General features: G+C 42.7%; 1 protein-coding gene across 1 annotated transcript; it reads right to left on the bottom strand.

Moving 5' to 3' along the window:
• Nucleotides 1-321: 321 nt before the first annotated feature.
• LOC132403043 (extracellular calcium-sensing receptor-like) lies at nucleotides 322-17,941 on the bottom strand. Its single transcript, XM_059986269.1, has 6 exons — nucleotides 17,657-17,941; nucleotides 15,899-16,732; nucleotides 12,648-12,866; nucleotides 10,049-10,172; nucleotides 9,080-9,973; nucleotides 322-548 (listed from the first exon to the last, which is right to left on the bottom strand). The coding sequence occupies exons 1-6, from the start codon at nucleotides 17,912-17,914 to the stop codon at nucleotides 322-324; spliced, it is 2,556 nt and encodes an 851-aa protein (XP_059842252.1). The 5' UTR covers nucleotides 17,915-17,941.
• Nucleotides 17,942-19,028: the final 1,087 nt, after the last annotated feature.

The following is a 19,028-nucleotide window of genomic DNA, read 5'->3' as shown; positions in this document are numbered from 1 at the left end:
CACGACTTCCAGTATTTGTCGACATCCGATTTCACCAGGAGCTGGTAATACCGGCCTCTGAGCAATCCATAGGTCTTCTCTGCTTGCCAGATAATCTGGTTCCGCACCTCCAACCGAGGTCATTCTCAAAGTAATGGACCCAGTGTTTTGTCTTCTACGACTGAGCCATGTCTCCCTTTTCCACCGGTGACCAAATAATACCAATACCCGTGTCGTCTGACTGAGCAGCTTCCTCTTCACCAGCATTCAATTCTGGTAGCTGATTTTTCTTCAGAGCATTCAGGTTAGAGTATACTTGGAGAATGCGTCATCAGAAGCTCCCTATAGGTCGACCACTCGATCGTGCCTCAGCTTCTTCTCTGTCTTTACGGTGATGGCAAACTTACACATGGCCTTCACTCTCGGGACAGGAACGCTCTCTGACTCCTCGTCCCTGTCCAGTCCCTCATGCACCCGTCGGGGCAAAAATTCGGCAGCAATGTCCCGGTTTCCTGTTCGGTACTTCAAGCTGAAATCATATGCAGACAACGCCACCAACCACCGATGTCCTGCGGCATCCGGTTTCTGCGAGGTCAGGATATAAGTGCTGAGGATGTTGTCCTTCGGCACCTCAAACTAAGCCTCATAGTGGTAGTCACGCAACTTATCTACGAGCGCACATTTCAACGCCAACAATTTAGAACTTGTACCTGGGATAGTTTTTCTTGGAGCGCAACAGATTCCGACTGACAAACTTAACAGGTCTCAACACGTTGCCGTGATCCTGATACAGGACGCTCCCTAGATCTTCTCGGCTGGCATCCATGTGCATTACAATATACAATAGACAATATGTGAGAAGTAGTCCATTCGGCCCCTCGAGTCTGCACCGCCATACTGAGATCATGGCTGATCATTCACTATCAATACCCAGTCCCTGCCTTGTCCCCATATCCCTTGATTCCCCTATCCATCAGATATCTATCTAGCTCCTTCTTGAAAGCGTCCAGAGAATTGGCCTCCACCGTCTTCCGAGGCAGTGCATTCCACACCTCCACAACTCTCTGGGAGAAGAAGCTCTTCCTCAACTCTGTTTTAAATAACTGACCTCTTATTCTCAATCCATGCCCTCTGGTACTGGACTCTCCCAACATCTGGAACATATTTCCTGCCTCAATCCTATCAAATCCTTTAATTAACTTAAACGTTTCAATCAGATCCCCTCTCAATCTCCTCAATTCCAGTGTGTACAACCCCAATCTCTCCAATCTCTCTGCGTAAGACAGCCCTGCCATCCCAGGAATCAACCTAGTGAATCTACGCTGCACTTCCGCAATTGCCAGAATGTCCTTCCTTAAACCTGGAGTCCAAAACTGTACACAATATTCCAGGTGTGGTCTCACCAGGGCCCTGTACAAATGCAAAAGAACATCCTTGCTCTTGTACTCAATTCCCCTTGTAATAAAGGCCAACATTCCATTTGCCCTCTTCACTGCCTGTTGCACTTGCTCATTCACCTTCATTGACTGATGAACTAGGACTCTTAGGTCTCTTTGCATTTCTCCCTTACCTAACTCGACACCCTTCAGACAATACTCTGCCCTCTTGTTTCTGCTTCTAAAGTGGATAACTTCACATTTATTCACATTGAATGACATCTTCCAAGCATCTGCCCACTCACCCAACCTATCCAAGTCTCCCTGCATTCTCCTAACGTCCTCTTCGCATGTCACACTGCCACCCAGTTTAGTATCGTCAGCAAACCTGCTGATATAGTTTTTAATGCCCTCATCTAAATCGTTGACATAAATCGTAAAGAGCTGTGGTCCCAATACAGAGCCCTGTGGTACCCCACTAGTCACCTCCAGCCAGTCCGAGAAACACCCATTCACTGCTACCCTTTGCTTTCTATCTGCCAACCAGTTTTCTATCCATGTTGAAACCCTGCCCCCTATGTCATCAGGTCTGATTTTACTCACCAATCTCCTATGTGGCACCTTACCGAATGCCTTCTGAAAATCTAGGTACACAACATCCACTGGCTTACCCTCGTCTAACATCCTTGTTACACCCTCAAAAAACTCCAAAAGATTAGTCAAGATTACCTATGGCAATCAGGGATCCAAAAAGACAGCACTAACGCCTCGGTCAGCAGCTCCTTCAGCGACCGAAAGGCCTGACATTTTGCATCCCAACTCGGTCGAAAAGGCTCTGACGGGCTTTGAGAGAGGACAATGAGTGAGTAGGCCAGTGAAGGATTGGAGCTTTGAGCCTTTGGCTCGAGAGTCTTCGGTGAGAAGAGGAGCTAGCTCCCCGTGAGGTAAAGCGGGTAAGTTTCTTTAATTAACTTTATTAACTTAGGAGTTGGTAATGGAGGCAGTAGACAGGGCAGTCCAGTGCTTCGATTGTCGTATGTGGGAAGTTAGGGACAGCCCAATTGTCTCTGATGACTACAACTGCAAAAGATGCATCCAGTTGCAGCTCTTGTCTTGTCAAACCCAGTTTGGAATTGGAGCTGGAACTGGATGAACTTCGGATCATTCGGGAGGCAGTCCTGTGGCTGTTCCCATCAACAATAAATATAGTGTTTTGGATACTGTTGGTGGGGACGACCTGAAAGTGCCAAGTTGTAGTGGTCGCGTCTCTGGCACCGAGATTAGATCCTGAGCTCAGAAAGGAAGGAGGGAAAAGTTGAGAGCAATAGTGATAGGGGATTCGATAGTTAGTGGGGGGCAGATTAGTGGTTCTGTGAGAAAGATCGAAAATCCAGGCTGATCTGTTGCCTCACTGCTGCCAGGATCCGCGATATATCAGATCAAGTTCTCGGTATTCTCAGTAGAGAGGGTTTGCAGTCAGATATCGTGGTCCATGTGCGAACCAATGACATAGATAGGAGTAGGGATGAGGTCCTGAAGAAGGAATATAGGGAATTAAGAAAAAAATTAAAAAGCAGGACCAAAAAGGTGGTAATCTCTGGATTGTTGCCTGTGCCACGAGACAGAGAGGGTAGGAACAGGAAGTTATGGCAGATGACTGCGTAGCTGAAGAGTTGGTGCGGGGGGCAGGGGTTCCGATTTCTGGATCATTTGGATCTCTTCTGGGGAATGTCTGACATGTATTAAAAGGACGGCCTGCATCTGAACTGGAAAGGGGCCAATATACTGGCGGGCAGGTTTGCTAGAGCTCTTGGGGAGGGTTTAACCTAGTTTGGCATGCGATTGGGAACCAGAATGTGAGCACAGAGATTAGGATAGAAGGACAAGTGGATGAGACTATGTGTTCTGAGATGGTGAAGAAGGACAGGCAGGGGACGAAACCTAAAGGTATCCAGTTAGAGGGTTTGCAATGTGTCTATTTCAACGCTCAGAGTATTAGAAATAAAAGTATGGATCAGTACATGGAGCTACGATGTTGTGGCCATTACTGAAATTTGGTTGGAGGAAGGGCAGGATTGGCTGATGCTGGAAACGGGGTTTAGGTGTTTTAAAAGGAATAGGATGGGAGGTAGAAAGGGGGGGGGGGTGGGGGAGTATTTTTACTGGTCAGGGATTGCATCACCGCTATAGAAAGGGTGGGAACTGCACAAGGAATGCCCACTGAGTCGGTGTGGGTGAAAGTCAGAAGTAGGAAGGGATCAATCAAACTGCTGGGAGTAGTCTACATGCCACCAAGGAGCAGGGAAGCAGGCAGATTTTAAAATGGTGCAGGAAACACATGTAAAGTGGGGTTTCTTCTTTTTCTTTGTTACTGTGGATGTTAATCAAAATGGCTTCTTTGTTTTGTTAAAAGTAGGACTGCTTCTTTGTTGCGCGAGAGTGCTCGAAGCTTGTTTGGGTTAACATTTACTGATAACGAGAATTGTAATCCTCTGTAAACCAATTGGTATTAATGTTCTTCTTACTTATGAGACTGTAAGCTATTGTTGGCGGGCTTTAGGGTAGATTTGCGCGACGGGGTGAGAGAGAGAAAGGACGCGATGCTGTAAGCTGGGCGAGGAACGGACCATAAGCGGGGGTCCAAGGCCAGGAGGTACCCCGAGGAGAGGAGACGAAGAAAGATGTTCTTGGTTGACCATTTCTGAGCTGCGAGTCGAGGAGTTCGGAGGGGATCGAATGGTGGCCAGAAGACTTCAGTAATTGAGCTCCAACGGTTGTGCACGAAGTGGTTTGGACTTTGATAAGTTTGGCGCCTTTTCTTTATTTTCTTTTCTTTTATGTATACTGTATCGTTATTAATTACTTAGTTATCGTAATCTTTATAAACTGTAATCATTTAATCGCATATGGTGTCCTGTTTGTTCTTTGACGAGGCGGGGATATCACACAGCACCCATACAAACTGATTATCTAGTTTGGCGGGGCCGAAGGCTGCTCCCCCTGGACGAGAACGAGCTGAGCGAGCCCGAGGCGACCCAGGGGGTTACAGACAGGTTTGTTATTATGGGTGATTTCAACTTCCCTCATGTTGCCTGGCACCTCCAGATTTCAAGGGGGGATACATGGGTCAGAATTTGTCAGGTGTTTTCAAGAAAGATTCTTGACACAGTATGTAGACCGGCCACGAAAGGAGAGGCCATACTGGTTCTAGTTCTGGGTAGTGACCCTGGTCAGGTGAAAGACCTCTTTGTGGGGGAGCATTTATTTGACAATGACCACAACTCACTCAGCTTCAGCATAGTTATGGAAAATGATAAAAAACAGTTAGAATAGTGGGCTTAAAAATGACACATTGAGTTTAACGCTGATAAGTGTGAGGTGCTACAACTTGGTAGGAATAATCATAATAGGACATACATGGCAGGACATTGAGGAATGCAGTAGAACAGAGTCATCTAGGAATAATGGTGCATAGTTCCCTGAAAGTGGAATCTCATATCGATAGGATGGTGAAGAAAGCTTTTGGTATGCTGGCCTTTATAAATCAGAGCGTTGAGTATAGGAGTTGGGATGCAAAGTTAAAATTGTATAAGGCATTAGTGAGGCCAAATTTTGACTATGTTGTACAGTTCTGGTCACTGAATTATAGGAAGGATGTCAAAAAATTAGAGAGAGTACGGAGGAGATTTACTAGCATGTTACCTTGGTTTCAGCACCTAAGTTACAGAGAAAGGTTGAACAAGTTACGTCTTTATTCTTTGGAGCGTAGAAGGTTGAGGGGGCACTTGTTAGAGGTATTGAAAAGTATGAGGAGTATAGATATATTTGACATGAATAGGCCTTTTCTATTGAGAGTAGGGGGGATTCAAAACAAGAGGACACAGTTGAGAGCTAAATGGCAAAAGTTTAGGGGTAATAAGAGAGGGAAACTCTTTACTCAGTGAGTGGTAGCTGTGTGGAGCGAGCTTCCAGTAGAAGTGGTAGAGGTAGGTTCGGTTTTGTCACTTTAAAAAAAAAGTGGATAGGTATATGGACAGGGAAGGAATGGAGGGTTATGAGCTGAGTACAGGTAGTTGGGATTAAGTGAGAGTAAGCGTTCGGCACGGACTAGAGGGGCCGAGATGGCCTGTTTCCGTGCTGTAATTGTTATATGGTTCTAAAGCAAATGTCCGCTCCCCTACCAGCTCTGAGGGTTGACAGGCTTCATTTAAAATGTTCACAGAAATATTGAGGTTACATTAATTTAATTCGTAATACCGTCTTATAAAAGTTAAAATCTATCGGGTTTTGAGGTAGTTTATTTTTCTTTTTATAAAGAAGTAGTGTTTCTTTTTTAATTTCTGATTTCTGTACAACTCATTCCAGTCCAGTTTGTGTTAGCCATTGTGGCGAGTAGGCTCGAGGTGAGATTAAGAGTGTCATGCTCATGCTCTCATTAAAAAGACCTTTCTGCTCCGAAAAGTCCTTTGTTCTGGTTAAGTTATTAAAACAATTACCCTTACAACTGTGGAATATGCAATTGTTGTTAACATATTGATTTAACTGTTGAGGACAGAGGAATGATCAAGTTCTCGAAAGAGTGTTGGAAGACTATTGGGAACAGCACAAGACGACTGGTTTTAGTTTTGGGTGGCTGGCTTTCCGTCATGGTAGGAAAATGGGTGTGCGTATTAAGTAATTTGTCCTACAGTAGCTTTTCGTTAACTCCACTGTGTTCCTTCCGCAGCTTTGCTTAATATTAGGTTGCATAATTTAGTGGAGCCGAGGATCCTGATCTGCCCAATAATCTATTGGTTCATTAGTATGTTAAGGAGAATTATTACGATGTGTTAGCCATCATAACTGACGGATCAAATGATAATTTAACGGAAACTATCGGTGTGGTGGCTTTGCCATGAATTCCATGCAGTAATAAATAAAAGTAATACGAACGATTTATCAGTCTGTACTGCAAACTGGTTGAAATCATTTTGTGCCTACAGTGGGTGGAGGAAATCTGTCGTTGAAAAATTATAATTTGTTCAAATCCCTTTTTGTGGTTTGATTTGTCTTGAAACAGACCATTTTAGTTGTAGGTCTGATATACTGCTGGAACCCCTTCAAACTTTATTGCATAATCAAATTATTCGTCTGTATGTCTGCTTTTTATGTCTTCCCTTACATTGCGGTGTTGAGAGGAATGAACGAGTTTGTCCAAAATCTGTTAAAAAATCATCTGCTGATATAGACCTTCCAGTTAGCCAATCAGAAGCTAAGAGGTTGTTGGGGCTAAGAGTTGCGTTTTTTTGGCAAGACCTGTGGGATTCTGGCTATAAGGGAAGACTCCATTACAGAATGCATAAAAATATTCGAATGATGCGAGAATGGGTGAGACAAGAAGAGAAGGAATTATATTGACTCGGCTTAGAATTAGGCAGAGTATGGTTAATCATTCCCGATATCTTGTTGGAAAATATCAGCCTGGGTTTCGAAAATGGTCTCATCATTATGAAACAGTTGAACATATTTTTGTATAACGTGAAGCGTACGAGGTTGAAAGAAAGCAAATGCATCTGCACTTCCAGCTTTTGGGGTTGAAAGTTTTCATTTAAAACATGTACTAAATTATGAAGATTACTTTAATTTATTTCATTATATATTGTTTTCAATTAAAATCCATTTTTTGAGGTAATTTATGTTTCAGATGATAAAGAACTAGTTTCTTTTTATTTCCCAATTCTCTTCTACACATTCCAGTCCAGTTTGTGGTGGTCATTGTTGTGAGTGGGATCGTGCTGAGATGTAGAGTGTCATGCTCATGCTCTAGTTCAAAAGAGATTTCAGCTCCGAAAAGGCCTTTGCTCAGGTTAAGTTTCTGTTAAGGTTCCTTTTATTCACCCCCTCGCTCTCTTTAATAAATGGCCGTTGTGTTTTCGCCATGCTGGATGATAATTCCAGGGAGACGCAGCGTCTCCCAAGGAATTACATGTGCGTTGAAGATGGTGTTAGGGATCTGGAGCATGAACTGGATGACCATCGGCTTGTAAGGAGAAGTGAGGAGATAAAGGAAGCAGTTTCCCCGAAATTGCTAGACGCGAGTAGCTGTGTGCATGTCAGAAGCAATGAAAATGTGAATAGGCAGTTAGCATAGAGCACCCCTGTGGCCATTCCCTTTAAAATAAATATACTGTTTTTGATACACGTGTGGAGGAATGCTCCAGAGACGAGAATAGTGACACTGAGCATGGGTCCATGGTCAAAAAGTAAAGAGGCAAAAGAGCGGATCACTAGTGATAGGTGATTCAGTAGTCGACGGAACAGGGAGGAGATATATGGAAGTGAACGGGACAGCCGAATGATTTTTTGACTGCCAGCTGCCAGGGCCAGCCATGTTTCGGATCGCGTCCGTAGCATTTTAGAGGAATGAGAGCAACCAGATGTTTTGGTGCATATTTGTGTTACTGACATAAAAAAACAACCCAATAAGGTCCTGGAGAAGTAATTTAGAGAACGAGGCATAAACCTGAGCAGCAGGACCTCCAGGATAGTAATTTCGGATTTTTAACTGTGCCACGTGTTAGTGAGGACAGAAAAAAAGTTAATATCGCAGCTCAATGTGCGTTTGAGAAACTGGTGTAGGGGACAGTGCTTCAGGTTTCTGGACCTTCGGGGGATATTCCAGAATAGGTAGGACCTTTTCAAAAGGGTGTGTTTGCACTTTAAACCGACGAGGACAAATGTTCTCACTAGTATATCTTATAGTTGTTGTGGAGGGTTTAATCTATATTGATAGCGTGTCTGGAACCGAAATGCAGGGACTCAGTATAGGATTGTTGTTAAAAAGCGCAAAGAAGCGTGTAGTCAGACTATCAGGAAGGGCTGGTAGCTGATAAGATAACATTGCCGCCAGCAGGCCGAGACCCAGTGGATTAGGTTTGCAATCTCAGAAAGGGTAGCAAATGCATTACTCAAAATGTTACATCCCAATAAGAAACATGGCAGATGATCTTTTCGCACTATTACAGATTGAGAGGTCTGATGATTTGGCCGTCAACCTATTTGAATCTATATCACTTTTGCATATTTTAACGGAAGTATACACTGACTCTGAAATCATCTCATAGAAAACTTAGGGATTTCAAACACCAGGTGCTTACGACTTGTCGGTTTACAGACTAATGTCCAGCATAACAAATATTGTGTTCGGTTCTGATCGTGATGTTATTGCACTTGTTCAAAATGAACTTCTTCGATATAAATACGTCAATACATTTGAGATCTAATAGACTTGAAATTTATATTTATCCTTCTGCACCAGGAACTAATCACGAATTGCCCACCGCCATGCTTCAATCTAAATTGAAATCAATAATAAATGTTTGAATATGAAAGTTCCAGACTAATGAGATTGATCGATAGGATGCATTTTAAGGAAAACAATGAGATCAGTGACGGCAGAGAGGAAGTTTCGATCAGTAACATTTATTCATGAAGTAAATATAAATGTATATTGTAGGTCATATTGACCTCTGGTTCCCATTCTGTGCTAAATCTGTTTTCTCACAGTGCAATCCAAACTATTGTCAAGGGAATTTTAAACGCATGCAAAACACTTGATTCAATTTCTCGCTTACGTAACCTGCTGGAGCATGTGAGGGAAATTGAAAACTACCTTTCATAATCGTAGATTACACTCAATGAGGCCCCAATGATACAAAGGGGTGGTGGTCGTTACAGTGACGTACTTTTCGCCATCATCTGTTTCTTTGTATTACTCTCCGGTTTCAGTAAGATAATGTAACATTTCGGAGCAAAAATACAGACGAGCAAGCCGAAACTTGATGCCCAAATAGCAAAAGCTTCTACAGCTACGGTGTATTTTCCAGGGGAGCTCACATAGGCTGGAATGAAAGTGATCCAAACAGCGGCAAATATCAGCATGCTGAAGGTGATGTACTTGGCGTCGTTGAAACTGTCCGGGAGTTTCCGTGCAAAAAATGCAAGAACTAAACACACAATGGACAGCAGAGCAATATAGGCAGAGACTATGCAAAATGCAGTCAATGAGCCCACGCCACATTCTAGTATAATGATGTCTCTGTAATAGCTCATATTCTTATGGGGGTAGGGTGGTGACACGCTTAGCCAGACAATGCAAACAAAGCCTTGCAAACATGTCAGCATAAATACGCTCAAGCGTTGCTGCGAGGGTCCGAACCAGTTCATCGCGTTGCTGTTGGGAAGAGTTGCCTTAAAGGCAACAACAACAATGATCGTTTTGCCCAAGATGCAGGAAATAGAGAGAACAAACACAACTCCGAATGCTGTGCGGCGCAACATGCAAGACCAACTGGACGGTTCTCCAATGAAGGTGAGCGAGCAAATGAAGCAAAGCAGGAGGGCAAAGAGGAGCAGGAAACTGAGTTCGGAGTTGTTCGCTTTGACCATGGGAGTTTCTCGATACCGATAGAAAATTGCAGCGGTAGCCAATGTGAAGCACGATCCTATTACAGAAAATGTCACTAATACAATCCCTAGAACTTCTCGAAAGGAAAGGAACTCAACATGCTTGAGAACACATTGGGTTTTTGCCTGATTAGACCAGTAATCAGAAGGACATTTGATGCAGTCCGTGGAATCTGAAAAAAAAGAAAAAATCATATGAGCGCAGAAATGTGGAATCGGGACACATTGCTGAGCATCCATGCACTTACCAGTGGCGTTGCTGATCTCTCCATCTGCGCAATCTGTACAGTCAAAGCAGCAAATCGGCTTTCCTTTCTGGCTCACTTTTCTTTTTCCAGGAGGACAGTTTTCTGAGCAAACAGCTCGTGGGATCTGAAGCAACGGAAATTATTCTAAAAATATCGATTTATTTGATAATGAGCTTGTTCCAAACTGATCAGCTCTGAAATACAGAGCTCATTGCATAGGTTTTCTACGAACAGTGCCAGTACTTCCTTCATAACCTTGTCAAAATACAAAACCCTATAAACTTTAAAGAAACGTATGCTGCTCAAAATTCATTTGCTTGCACATTGCTGGAACATGGTACGCTTTTCGCCATTGGAAATTACAAATTATATGCCGCAAATAATAGCATAGACAGTAGGAATCATTTCCCAGTATTGACATACCTAATGATAGAGTGCATGCATTTAAGCTGAGATGTCGTGGGATGTGAGAGGGTAAAAATTTATATGGGATACATCAACCAAGTTAGTTTTCATACAGATAATTAAAATCATGTGCATTGGTATGAGTATACATACCCAGGGTATAACGGCAATTAAAATGTGCAGTTAGGAAAAACAGCTCAGTACATTACAAACATGACAATTGGTAGGTATAGGAAAATAAGTTATATATTTAACTTAACGGAGCAAAAAATAATATATCAACATTAATTCAACTGCAGGAAAATATAGTGCGAGATAAATCAGGGTTTTGCAGCTAGTGGCAAGTGTTTGGAACGGGCTGCAGGGACGGTCGCTCAAGCAAATTGTGTCATTGTGTTTAGCAGGCTATTTGACACACCAACAGGCATGGAATAGATGGATACGGATCGAGCGCGGGGTAAAGGAATTTAGTTGTTAGTGTTATAGTGTTGTTATCATTTTTTTACCAAAAGTCCAGAATATAAAAGCAAATCTGTAATGTTGAGGGTATATAAAGCACAGGTGTGGCCTCGCTTGAAGTATTCTGAGCAGCTTTGGACGCTTTATCTCGAACAGGATGTATTGATATTGGAGGGGTTTTAGGGGCGGTTCAGGAAAGTGATTTGGTGACTGCAAGGCTCATTTCATGGAATTCAGAAAACTTCGTGGGGGTTGGGGAGGGTTCTTATTCAAAGTTATCGATTTTGAAAAGAGAGATCAACATGGAGAGGACGTTTCTGCAATGTGGAGACACTAAGCTCAGGGGACACAGCCTCAGAATACAGGACCGCCGATTTAGAAAGGTAGTGAAAAGGAATTTCTTTCGGTAGAGAGTGATAGATATGTGGAATTTGTTGCAACGGGCGGCAATGGGACCTAAGCCATTGGGTATATTTCAGGCGGATGCTGATAGTTCCTTCGCTAGTCTGGTCATGAGGGGATACAAGAAGAATCCAAGGGATTATGGCTGGAATGGAAATGGATCAGATATTATGTAATGACGCTGCAGACTCGAATGCGCAGAGCTTCCTAATTATTGATTCTATGGTTTTATCATCTTACGGAATTCTGTTCGATGCATTATGCGCGAGCATACGATATTTTTTTTTCTGTGTACTGTTGATACACAGTTCTATGTAGATCATTATTGCTTCCAGAATCACAGGAGACTCTTATCTTCTGAGAAAACTCCGTCTGAAGCGGTGGGGGTGGTATATCAACTTCTTGCCATGTTCAAGGTTATTTCCAAAGGAATGCATACATAAGGTTTGAACGCCTACTTTCCAGCAGCAGCCCGGTATATTACAAATGCAAAAATCATAAACTTAAATTAACAGAAATTAAAAGTAACATTGTCTCCCTTGTTTGCAGTCGAAGGCACCCCACCCCTACTCACGCGCAAGCAACCACAACCCTCTCAGCCTTGGACCTCTCCCTGCCAGGTTTTGTGAAACCAACAAAAAACGTTGCAGTTGTTTAAGCAATGAATGAATTACCCTGGAACTGCGACGACATTTGAAGCAGACTTTGAAAGTTGTTTCGAATTCAGTGTATATATTAACCGAACTACAAAGCGAAGTCTTCGTTAAAGAACAAAGTTTAAAAGTGTATATTGTATCTTGAGGAGAGAAATTCCTTATTATCCAGAAGATCACAAAGTAAGGAATCTAGAATATCCTGAGTTTTAAGCATATCCCATTGTTCATTCTGATCAGCGCCAATGTACGCTGGGCTCAATCTCCCTTATCTGCCAGTTCCCTTCCACCCTGAGTCCCTTTCGATTATAAATCTGACTTCACCGTAATCGCATCTATTGATCTGACTACGACCAATCTCGGGGACAGAGATATGCCTATGCCCCTCCGATGGAAAAACCAACCACTTACATCGTTACTGCTTACGCTCGTTCGACACTTCAACAGCTAAAACGATCCCAACGTGTTCCCAAAGGATCCGAGGACTTTGAATAAGGTGATCCTTTTTGTTCTCCGAACTCTTAGGAAAAAACGACCCAAACTCTCGAGTCTGTACTTTACATTGCATGAAGCTAGAACATTATTTACAATATCTGTACCTGTGATACCAGCCGCATCCTATGTATACAACTGCTTCCGCTTTTTGTCAACGTAAATGCATTGTGAAATAAGTGCCATACCGTATTTTCAGTCGTGCTCCACTCGATGTCTTTGATATTCACCGTTAGTTCGCGACCTGGCGGAGCCGAGCCATCATAATACCCAATGTATACTAAGTCACTCAAATTCGTTTGCAGGTTCACGACTTCGTATCTTGGTACTGGATCACCATTCAAATCAAAGTATACAGCTTCTCCTGTCTTCGCTGTGAAATTCACTCTGCGGAGTGAATTCAGTAACTACGGAGGAATAAAGCAGGGGAAGCTAGTTTTTAACCAGGACTTGGATTCCATGCATACAAACACAGACGTTTAAGGTAAGAATAAATACGAAAAAAGTGAAATGTATTGCAGTTTAGTCACTGCATAAAGAGACTTATATTTGTGACTACCGATTTTAGATCTGGAGTAAAAAATAATCAAATGGAAAGAAACATGGCATGCTAAAGGACTAAGCGTGTCTGCCTGATTTCTGGCAGAACTTAGATCGACGCACCAATTTACTGCACAGATCACCTGAAACAATGTAATTTGATTGTAGAAATGATATCGGAGACGAGTCATCAATATAGCGTACATATTTCTAGGAGTGGGTTAGAGACCCATGGAGACGTCAAGGAGTAATTTAGTTTCCCTGGTTTCTCGGTTTCCCTTCTAAATGAAACACGGGATTCAACAGCCAGGGTTGACACTCAAACACATCCTCTAGAACTGTACGCCCCCCAGGGTGCATTACTGTTAGATGTACAATGTTTTAAATTCTGCCTTCTCAACCACAACTAATAAAGAATATTACAGTCCATGCGGATGTACACGCCAGAAAGCAAGAGAGCTCTGCCAGTGCCTTACCTACATTCATCATTCAGCAAACATGCTCTACACACGATCCAAGCAAGAATCATTCAATATGGGTGGAGGTTGCATAGATGATGACAAGTGTAGTCCACCGCCACTCCCCAAGTAACCTGCACATCTTGAGCAATTTAGCAAGGAGGAATGGGTTAATCTTGCTCCAACACGTTGTGCTAATAGAGGATTATCCAATGACACTATATGTTGTAACAGCTGCGAGAGGAGGTACAACTAAATACTTAACAAGGAGGGAAAGGTTTATTAGAAAGATAGAGACAAAGAAACGTAGAAAACCTACAGCACAATGCAAGCCCTTCGGCCAACAAAGTTGGTAGCCCATTCTACAGACTCACCGCTCTCTGAGTAAAAAACGTACCCCTGATATCTCCTCTGTAACTACTCTCCAGCACCCAATACGTATGTCCTCTTGTGGTAGCTATTTTAGTACTGCGGGGGGGGGGGGGGGGGGCTCTGTCCACAAGATCAGTAATTCTCATTATCTTATACACCTCTATCAGGTAACCTCTCATACTCCGTCACTCTAAGGAGAAAAGACTGAGTTCACTCAACCTATTCTCATAAGGCATGCTCCGCAAACCAGGCAATATCCTTGTAAAACTCCTCTGCACACCTTCTGTAACTTGCACATTCTAACTGCAGTGAAGCGACCGAAACTGAGCACGGAACTCCAAGTGGGGTCTGAACAGGCTCCAATATAGATGCAATATTACATCTCGGCTTCTAAATTCAATTCGGCGATTGATGAAGGCCAGTGCTCCGTACATCCTCTTAACCACAGAGTCAACCGGCACAGGTGTTCGGACACCAAGATCCCTCTGATCTTCAACATTGCTAAGAGTGTTACCATTAATACTATATTCTGCTATCATATTTGACCTACCAAAATGAACCACTTCAGACTTATCTGTGTTGAACTACATCTGCCACTTCTCCGCCCAGTTTTGCATCCTAGCAATGTCCCGCCATGATATCTGACAACCCTCCACACTATCCACATCACCTCCAAACATTGTGTCATCAGCAATCTTACTAACCCGCCCCTCCACTTCCACGTCCAGGTCATTTATCAAAATCACGAAAAGTAAGGGTCCCAGAACACCAGTGAGGCACAACACTGGTCACCGACCTCCATGCAGAACATAATCCGCCTACAACCACTCTTTCCCTTCTGTGGGCAAGCTAGTTCTGGATCCACAAAGCAATGTTCCTTTAGATCCCATGCCTTCTTACTTTCTCTTACTTTCTCAGTAAGCCTTGCATGGGGTACCTTGTCAAATGAGCGAACCTCTGACATCTCAGTACTTTTTTTAAAAATTTAGTTTTGCATGCTTTTCAATTTCTGCAGTTTGCTGGGCTATGCCGTGACAGGAAAAAAAGGAGCATGTAATTAACAAATAGAAGTTTCCTAAGTGAATTGCTGAAAATCCCTAGTTGTAATACAATTTTATATTTTTGAAGGGTTAAGGATAATGCTTTTTCAAAGCACTGTACGTAGAAAGTTCAGAGAGGAAGTAAACGACATTTACCATAAAGTCGAATGAAATGGTGATCATGTCGCATGAAAACAGATACGGCGAGTTAGGGCTTTGCTCATTGCAGCGAAAGAAGATGAAATAAATGCATAAAATGGAAAAAAGGCATAGATGGAGTACACAACTAGAGAATTTCATCCCAGGATAGAATTGGCTAGTCAGACAGGGCATGAATTTAAGACCGTTGAAGAAATCATGGAGGGGATATTTGAAGCAGCTGTTCTTTCTTTTCCATCTTTGCAGAGAGTGGTCGCTGCGTAGAACTTGCAGCTATATGTAGTGGGAGAGGGCATTTAAGAGACTCGAAAATAGGCATATTGATGAAAGAAGAATGGAGTGTTATGTGTGAAGGGAACGTCAAAATGAAATTAGCGTTATTACAGTTCGGGGCTCTCCAGATTTCGAAGTTCAGTCTCGGGTGCAGTTCTGTAAGCAGTCTCAAATGCCCATGGAATGCGTGGATTTTCTCCGGATATCAGATTTCCTCCAACAGCCCCAAGTTGCAACATCTAAGTTATTTAGTTATTGTAAATCTGTCGCGTGATTCGATTAACGATAATCAGGTTTATAGAAAGTTGCTGAAGTGGCGTGGCTCGAAGGGCTGAAGGGCCGCTAAATAAAATAAGTGAATCTTAGAGAATACTTCAGACCAGCATAATATCGGTGGCCGAACGTACTGCACTAACTTGTACTGAACTTTTCAGAGAATAGAACCTTAGAATCGACAAATCAATCTGGTTGCTAAAACGATTTTCAATGGCTGAATACTCGCAGATGAAAATGTAAGGAGATAAGTTTTGAACAGCAACTACATCTGTTCACCTTGGTAATTAGGTGCTATCTGCTGTAGATTAAATCCATGCCTACCTGCCACGGCTTGAAGTTTGAAATATGTGCACACGTTTTATTGATAATCATCCTGTTCCCTTCCGCACAGATCAACAGATCGTGGAGTGCGTGAGCGATGGAGTACACGGCTATGTAAACGTGGAACGAACTCCCATCCATTATCGCTGGAATGTAAGTATTTTCAATGTCTTTCATTTGCTCTTCCCCTGTGCATTGGCCAGTTTGTCTTGTGGAATTCACTGATACTGTCCGATTGTGCGCTAAGAAGGAACAAGAGAATAATGTTTGCCAAAATTCCGTCACCAAAATATTGCCAGGAAAGGTGGAAGGTTGGATTTTCTGAAGATATTCCCTGAGACCTGCTACCTCTATCCGGCGAGTGGCCAGTCCGATTGTCCCAGCGAGATAAACTGCACTTTCTTCAGGCGGGAGAATATTTCTTGTTACCCAGCCCTCAGTTCCAATCCACTGTATACCGGTTACATTTTGACGCCAAATTTCGTTCAATAAAACACGCATATCACCAGCATGAGCAAAGGCCACGACCACTTTAGTGGATGCGTGTTTAATCATCTGGACAATTCGTCTGATTTTTTCTGGCGGGTCAGTTCTGTCAAATGATTCAGAGTAGGCGATACATACCCCGAACTTTCCCACATTTTCTATAAATCCTTGCATTCCGAAATTACCATAATCATTATTACTTCTTATGGTTCCAATCCAAGTCCACCCAAAAGTTTTCACCAGTTCAGCGAGAATTTTGGACTGGTACTGGTCGCTGGGAATAGTTCTAAAAAACGTGGGGTATTCTCTCTTATCACTTAGACAGAAACATGTGGAGTAGTAACTAACCTGCAGAGAATGAAATAGGTAGATTAATTATTCTGCCCCGCTTTGTGATTGTAAGTGAATGATACGCCATTATCGATTTACCGGTAATCGATTTATATTTGTGCATAATTGTAACACTGAGAATGCCTCATGAAGAATATACAACATACTACATATAACATCATTATGCGAGAGTACTAGCATGCTGGAACGTCAGTTAAGCTACTTAGTTACTGATCTTGTAATAAAATGGTGGTTGGACGCATCTGGAATATTGTTTTACATTCTGAAGGCTCCTTTACAGAAGGAAATTTGGGGAGACAGTTTACCGATACTCTTCCTGAATTAAAGGGGATGGACAATGCAGAATCTCTGTACTAACTTGCATTTCTTTCACTGGAAGACAAAAGCCTGAGTGGATAACAAACATCTTTTCGCCCAGTGTTTATAGTCTGCGGGCATGCATTTAAGGTGAGAGAGAAAAGATTTTAAATTAGATATTCGGGACATTTTTATACAGACTGTAGTGGCGACCTGCAATTCGCTGCCAGAGGTTGTGGTTGAAGCAAATAAGAAGTAGGAGTTTAAAATTGCTTTTATCCCCAGCCAAACCAATATGCAGAGGACGGAGGCATCGGGATATCGCGTCTGCACAATGAACGAGTTAAGCTTTTAATTAATAGTTTAATTAGCCCTTTCCAATAGATCTGTGCTGCTCGCCCTGTGTTGTGTGATTTATAGCAACAAAATAAAATATATCACGACAGTCTGGTAAATTTCAACCAATTCTAAAAAGAACACAAGATCTAAAATAAGACATAACGATTAGCTGAAAATATGACACTCTCAATTTCAGTCCTGACATGAGAATCTATTATCAGTGTCCCTCCAAATAATGCGATGCTGTCACTAGAGTAAAATGCACTGGAACATTTGATTTATTACCAGCGGAATCCCAAAGGAACCAATTGTCCTTGCAGTTACAATGGAACTTGTGGACAAAGCACAGCCAACGATGGCAGCGACGTTGGAGGAACCTCGACATTGAGGGTATTCAATAGATTTCTCATCTCCGTTAATCAAAGCGAGCGCTGCTTTCGAGGCAATCGAGGAGGACGAGCAGTCATCGTGTATCTGATACCCGAGTGTGATTCCCGAAAGCAGATCCTCATTTTGGTTAATTTCTTCAATGGCAAAAATCATTGTTTGCGCCAGTAGGAAATGTGCAACGTCAAAGCTGTGGGATAAATATAAGGGATCATATGATCATAAGGGGCAGAAGCAGAAGTCTGTCATTCAGCCCATCCGTGTTGCATGTATTCGAGATCCTCTCTGCCCTGCAGCGTAATGAACTGAAACCAAGGCTTCGGCCTTCGTGTCTATAGACTCAATTTATATCCGAATTCTTAAGTTTGCTTTTATTGTTTTGAATGGTTTGCGTATTTCTCTTTTCCTCTGCGCACTCGGTGTTGTTCTTTTTTATGGGCTTGTTTCAGTTTGTCGCTTTGTTAGTGAAAGTAAGGAGACGAATCTCAAGGTTAGTAAAGACACAATGAAAAACTACAGCACAATACAGGCCTTTGGGCCCACAAAGTTGTGCCGAACATGTCCCTACCTTAGAAATTACTAGACTTCCCCATTGTCTTCTTTTTTTTCTAAGCTCCAAGCACCTGCCCAAAAGTGTCTGAAAAAACCTTATCGTATCCACCTCCACCACCATTGCCGGAAGCCCACTCCATGCATTCACCTCTTTCTGAGTACAAAGCTTACCTCTGACATCACCTCGGTACCTACTTCACAGCACCTTAAACCTTTGTCCTTTTGTGGCAACCATTTCAACCCTGGTAAAAGGACTCTGACTATCCACACGATCGATGCCTCTCATCAACTTATACTCCTCTGTCAGGTTACCTCTCTTCCCTGTCGCTCGAAGGTTAAAAGGCAGGGGTTACTCAAAATGTTTTCATAAGGCATGCTCCCCAATCCAGGCAACATGCTTATAATTCTCCACTGCACCTTTTCTGTGGCTTCCACATCCATCCTGTATTGAGGCGACCAGAACTGAGCACAGGACTCCAGGTAGTGTCTGAACAGGGTCCTCTATAACTGCAAAATTACCTTTTGGCTCCTCAATTCAATTCTACGATTAAAGAAGGCCAATACACCGTATGGCTTCTTAACCACAGCGTCAACCTGCGCAGATGTTTTGGACCGTAATATGAACTCCTTCTTGACGCAATCCAATTTTAAGCGATGCATCGTTCAAAGTGTTTCTTACAAATTTATCACGGCTTCGCCTTGCAGCTATTGTGCATGT

This window comes from Hypanus sabinus, chromosome 2 (assembly GCF_030144855.1).
Source record: "Hypanus sabinus isolate sHypSab1 chromosome 2, sHypSab1.hap1, whole genome shotgun sequence".
Classification (NCBI taxonomy): Eukaryota; Metazoa; Chordata; class Chondrichthyes; order Myliobatiformes; family Dasyatidae; genus Hypanus; species Hypanus sabinus.
This window is presented reverse-complemented; position numbering and strand designations above follow the sequence as displayed.

Excerpts from the sequence above, each read along its gene's own strand:
- LOC132403043 (XM_059986269.1), bottom strand. The coding sequence starts at position 17,914 with ATGATTTTTGCCATTGAAGAAATTAACCAAAATGAGGATCTGCTTTCG. Across the intron at positions 10,173-12,647 it reads GGAGCACGACTGAAAATACG|ATCCCACGAGCTGTTTGCTC; the intron begins GTATGGCACTTA and ends CCGTTGCTTCAG. Across the intron at positions 9,974-10,048 it reads AGAGATCAGCAACGCCACTG|ATTCCACGGACTGCATCAAA; the intron begins GTAAGTGCATGG and ends CTTTTTTTTCAG.